Genomic DNA, 6,284 nt, shown 5'->3' on the forward strand with positions numbered 1-6,284 from the left:
GATTTTTTTTTTTAATCGCTTGTTTTTGTTTCTTTTAGAAATGCTTGCAAGTAATGACCTCGGTGTTGGATACCACAGAAATCAAAGCTCCCCCTAAATATAGTGGCATGAGATATCAACTCCTAATGGCTGCAACAGTGTGCTTTCATCTGAGAAAAACATGTTACTGTTCCAGTTGGTGAACAAAATGATCAAAAATGAGCAAATGTAAGCAAGGGGACTACTTTAAACAGTGGCATTATTACCTGTTTCAAACCAAATGACCTAATTTGCAGAAGTTCTGTTCCTGCCAGAGTCACACAGTATTCATGTATTAGAGCACAATTTGATTTCTCTTGCTAATAAATCTGAATAGCCATTTTAGAAACTATTGCGCAGAAGACAAAAGAGCAACAATTAGTCCAACAGGATACCAGTTATTAACCAAAGGTTTGATTAATGGGCTAGTCGTCAAAAATTGAGCCTGTTTCAATGTTTTTAAAGGCAGATTTGTTTAGTCTTTGCACAAGCATTTTATAAATTTCTACCTGTAAATATTTGGTATATCATGTTGCTAAATATAGAGCTAGTGCAAATCTCTTAAAGCTTGCACAGTGCTGTGGACATGCCAGGTTTTTTTTTACCTGCACAAAATGAGACTATAATAAATTATTTCAACACGCAGCAATGGATGAATACCAGGTCAGTCTCTGTCTCCGAGATGGGAAGTGAACGGGGAGCAAAAACATAAAACACAGAATCAATTCTACTTTCCACCCTGCACCAAGTAATGCTGCATCTTACCAGTGCCACTCTACAATAACACATCCATCATAATAACGGTATCTAAAATGAAGAGGGGAAAATAGTGAAATGAAGAACAGAAAAACAAGTTAAAGATAAACAAGAACAAAATTGCAGGGCGCACTGTACGTGCTAATCAAAGGCAGTGAAACAAGCAGGAATAAACACAAACACATTGAATGAGAACATTTTCATATTAAATAAAAAAAAAGCCAGAATGATGAAATAAGAGCAGAAAACTTGACATCAAACCCTAAAGAGGAACAAAATGGCAGACGGATAAAACAAAAGAAGACACGATTTGTACGAAAAAAGAACTAAACTGACAGAATTAACCAGTGTCGCCTTATTGATCAAGTGAAACCAGCTCAACTTGTCATTGGAAGAGAGGCACGGTGCAAAAATGTATCTGTAAAGTGAAACAATGACACATAGAGGTTGTTAATGCTTACAGTGGAACTAAGTTGGAAACTAGGTTTTCAGCTTAGTTCTTTTTGCGATAAAGTACTAGTTCTGACAACACAGCCAACGACATTCAGACCAGTTTTCGGGCAGTTGCGGTTTCGGTGATACCTCAAAAACAACACAAAGATGAATGAGCACTGACACAGAGCTCTGCACAATCAAGCTGTTTCTTAGCGGACACATAAAACATCGGTGTCTTTTGAAAACAGAACAACTTGGGAGTCAGGAGGTCAGCTGCTTGTTACATTTAGGAGGGTGTAGAGTTATAAATCACAGGACAGCAAAACCAGAAAATGTCAATATTTCTTTTTGGAAAAAAAAGAAAAAAACCCTGACAACTTAACATTATATTATCCTTTGCTCCAAGAAGGAAACTTTATAAAGATGCATGAAAATCCAAACGGGCCACAGTTCAACGAATAAATTAAATACTTGGGTTAATTTATTAGAATTTGACACAAAACACACGTAAAATGATGATTACGTAACTGGGGAACTATGTCATGAATTAAACACTGTTCACAGAAACAGTATTTTTCTTCTTTATTATCTCTTGGTTTCTTGCAGCAGCAACTTGCACATGTATTTTGTCTGTGATGCTTCAACATAAGTAAGTGGTGCTAATACTGCTGTAGCCTATTGAAGCCAATCAGAAGTTGACTTTCTGTGCTGATTAGATGCTTGTTCGGCTCTATTTGATGAGCCGTAATGATGAAGGAACCATGAAATCATTTAATAAATGCTGAAGTAATTATGAGTGAATCTAATATAAAACAAGTTTAAATTGCAATGAATTTATTGTAAATGTAATTATAAAGATCATAAATGACCCTCTACATTTACATATTAATAGATACACGCATTTGTTAAATGTATCTATCTCCAGTTTAATTCCAATCATAATAGGAAAAATAACAACATTTTAATGCAGCACTTTTGGGACTCAATTTAGAAGAGCAGTAAAAGTTGCTGACGCAGAGGGCTGGTGGTTTGAATTTGGAAGAGGCTTTTACGACTACATGTAGTGTATTTGTAACTACGTGTCTGTGCCGAAATGTGACAGAAGTGTTTTTATTTGATAATCTATTAGTTCAAGTCTCTTGTAAACATAAGTGCTGGTGAAAACGGCTCTCGCAGCCTTAACACGGTTTGCATAGAACTGCTAGAAAATAGTACAGCGGGGGGTGCAGAGTGTGAGGGAAAATTTATGAGAATGAATACTAAACAGTAGTCTTGTGACTGTGTAAGTATTACATTATGTAGTCACTGCAGGAGTCGAGTCTAGCTTGAATTAACAATGTGGCAAAGTATTGTTGCTTCAGTTTGGTTTTCATGAGGTGTTTAAGAGTTACCAGACCAGACAACTCTGTGGGAATAATGGTGTGTAGTTCCCGGAAATGTAAAATTGCGTTCTCTATGAAAATAACTCGGTATGTTTAAATTATACCATTTTTTTTTGTTGCCTTAAAAGATGGTTCTGATCGGAAAGCTCACAGACACTTCCAATTCCTCATTCCTTCTGGGCTTTTCGCTGGTCTTTTAACACACTAAAATGACGATAAAACCTTTAAAAATATAAGATACACAGGCTTAAAAACATAAAAATACTTTCCCAAATATTTAAATAGATGGTTCTGAAGGTTCTTAGGGTGACAAGAAGAGTCTTGCTCGTTTCAATTTAGCAATTTTTAGTGAACGCCTGTGGTTTCTCTTTGCATATGTGTAATATCTTATTAGGTAGTATGTGATAAATTAACCAAAACTCAGAACAGCAGGAAATCTGCAGAAGTTATTGAGCATCTAAGAAGAACTGTACATTTAGAGTTCTTTTGATGCATTCACTAAACAACTGCCAAGATCTTAAGTTCAAATAATTATGTGCAAGTACAAGTTACTCACATGTGTAACCAGGTTTATAAACTGTCGCCCTCAGGTTAAAAGAAATATCTGCCAAAAAATTCCTATGAACTGAGTGTGTGCTACAAATTATCTAAGAATATTTTCTGCTCAAAAATGGGCATGCAGCTGCGTACATGTACAAGCCAAACGTTTCTCCACCGCCTGCAAATGCAAAAAAGGCGAGGATCGAATTATTTGAGAACTGTGTTTGGGAGAGACAAGGTGGAGCTTTGGATGCTACTAGCACTGTGCTACTATCAAGAAAACAGGAGGGAACATCATACAGTCGACCTGTACCACTGAAAATTGCATGGGCACCTCAGGTAGACAGAATACTAGAGTAGAGTAGGGGATCTCCAGTTTTTTTTTACTTTACCTCAAATCAACAGCTTAGAAACCATGAAGCCATTGACAAGTGTACTTAGCAGGTTAGCATCAAGCTTAGAGAGTTCCTCGCCAAAGCCACAATATCAACAAAGCGTGATCAAATATTTAGTCAAAATTATAACACAACCTTGCTGATGGTTACTATGTGGTTTTTCTACAACTTGCCCTGGTGCATTAAACCACATATTGGTTGAATACAGAAACAATTCTTGATTTTAAAATTCATTGGTTTTCCCGATAGATTCACACCATTAAGTACATAAAACTCTGACTTGAACACCAGCTGTTTGTATCAAATTTTATTTATCCACCCCTCCTTTTTGTTTGTTTCAATTTAGCAATTTTTAGTGAATGCTTGTGGTTTCTCTTTGAATATGTATAATATAATATATTATTTATTTATATATATAATAATATAATAATTCTATAATTCTACAATATATTATTCTTATTATTCTTATTCTATAATAATATAATATATATTAATTAATATTAATATATTGTAATATATACTATATTATATAATATATATGTATATATATTGCTCATGCATGTACATGCATCAAAAAAGTGCAGGGCAGACAACGGTCATTTTGTAAAGACCGTCGCAGCTACGTGATGCCACATAAATACAGCCAAAATACCAGCCATAAGGTGGACTAATGTGTCCAAAGTGGCTTAAAAATGTGAAAAAGAACCTGCATAAAATACCCAGCAAGCATCTATCTCAACAGAGAGGCAGCAAAACAACATTAAAACCATATGCAGGAAAAGCCTGTCCTGACATCAGAAAGTGCTGCATCATCCTGCAGCCACATTTTTTCCCCCCTCACAGCGCCTTTAAATGTTATTCTGCTCACAGAAGTCGACTTATTTCTTCCATTATATTGTTAAGTGGCGAGTTTTCAAAGTTTGCATTTTCTATTCCCTCAAGGTTTCATTTTATCTGACAACAAGCAGGCATAGGTTTAAAAACCTAGACATTATGAATATTCATCTGCTCGGTGTTGCCACCTAGATAACACGAGGTTACCTCTTTTAGATTGTCTACAGGCCTTTTTTTTTTTTCTCCAAGCTTCCTATTTAGATAATGATGGAGATGCAACACAATACCTGTTTGATTTTAACCTGGGCTGACATAACCTTTAAACATAATAAGAGGTGCTTACCTCAGCAGAAAAGGCTCCCCCTACCCTCAGGCTGGATGTTCGCAACTTAAGTGCTTTTAATAATGATTTGAAACCATCAAAGAGGGCTGAGGCAAGGCTTCTGCACATTATTCATGCAATAATCCTACAATTTTTTTATACATAAAATGGCAAAGATTACACAGAAAATTAAGAAAATGTTAATGCAGCTTGAAATACGGAACCTGCAGAGAGACTAATGAGTCTGAATGGAAGGCAAGAAAGAAAGGAAATAAATAAATGGAGGAACAAATATAGGAGGTGAGGAAAGGAAACGTGGATGTTTGAAAACAAGGAAGGAAAGAAAAAGAGTGAAGCATGGAAGGACAAGAGAAGTTGACGGAGATAGAAAACAAAGAGGAAACAATAAAGGAAGAACACAAGCCCCGTTGGACACAATGGAGAATGAAGAACAGACGTAAGAAAGGAAAGGAACGAAAGATGGAGAAAGGACAGAGATAAGAAAGGAGATAAAGAAGAAAAAATACATTTAAAGGAAAGAGACAACTACTTAACCTGAAAAAAAAGGTGCCTGGGAGACAAGAAGGAAGAACAGAAGGAAACAAAGACGGGAAGAATATTGGTCACAAAATGGATGGAGCCAGGGAAGAAAGGACTGAAGGTTGGGAAAAAAAGAAACTCAGTAACTATTTAAAAAGTTTGAGGAACAAGGAAGGAAACGAAAAAGGCAGGAATGACGCAAGGTAGAGGGGAAAGAATAACAAAGAAAATACTTGGACTTAGAGAGAGAGAAGGACACACAAAAGGAAAAAAATAAACCAATGAACCAATATAAACGACGGGCACAAGAAAAGAAATAAAGTGAAGAAGGAAGTCATAACATAAAGAAAGGATGTAGAGCATAAGAATCGAGAAAGGAAAGGACACAAGGAAGGAAAAAAGTACACAAATAAGAAATAAAACCACCAAAAGGCAAGAGCATTCATTGAGGGGAGAGGTAGGAACCAAAGGTTAAATTAAGGACATGAAGAGGGTAGGGAACTTAAAACTGACACAATGGGAATAGGAATAAAGTCTAGAAATAAAAATATTACTCAGAACTCTTGCTTTCTTTATCCCCCCCTACTTATCCAGACCTGATAAATACCAAAGTCAAACTCCAAGCTATTCCAGACTGTGCAGGAACCCTGTGACAAAGGAAGCTGACCTTGGAAACACGGGTTTGTGTCTAAAAGTTCATTGAAAAGCGAAGAATGTCGGCTCACACTCAACACAATTTAGCTGTGAAAGGCGGAGTTTAGTAGGAGCAAGGTCCCAGCCTTCACAGCGAAGCGTTCTTTCACTCTGCAACAATGGCGCACAAGCACAAGGTGCTATTTCTGGGGTGACTTTAATGGATATCTGAGCGATCGGAGTGCTCTTACTTGATGTTGTCCAGGCAACCGGAGTCTGGTTTCAGAATGGCTGTGTGATGGAACATCTTGTAGAGAGCGATGCCCAGGAAGATCACGTTGAGCTAGAAGAGAATAAGAGAAAGAAAGGTGAGGTGGTGGTGTGTGTGTGTGTGTGTGTGTGTGTGTGTGTGTGTGTGTGTGTGTGTGT

At 36.8% G+C, this 6,284-nt stretch overlaps 1 protein-coding gene across 20 annotated transcripts in view; it reads right to left on the bottom strand.

Annotated features, from left to right (window-relative positions):
• Nucleotides 1-6,284, bottom strand: part of LOC103480667 (adhesion G protein-coupled receptor L3) — a 275,299-nt gene that overhangs the window by 20,877 nt on the left and 248,138 nt on the right. For all 20 annotated transcript variants that reach the window (XM_017310504.1, XM_008435707.2, XM_017310506.1 and 17 more), the window contains one exon: nt 6,107-6,198. In XM_017310504.1, coding sequence (XP_017165993.1) covers nt 6,107-6,198 — 92 coding nt within the window. The remainder of the gene's footprint in view (nt 1-6,106; nt 6,199-6,284) is intronic.

Source organism: Poecilia reticulata, linkage group LG18, assembly GCF_000633615.1.
Source record: "Poecilia reticulata strain Guanapo linkage group LG18, Guppy_female_1.0+MT, whole genome shotgun sequence".
NCBI classification, from domain to species: domain Eukaryota; kingdom Metazoa; phylum Chordata; class Actinopteri; order Cyprinodontiformes; family Poeciliidae; genus Poecilia; species Poecilia reticulata.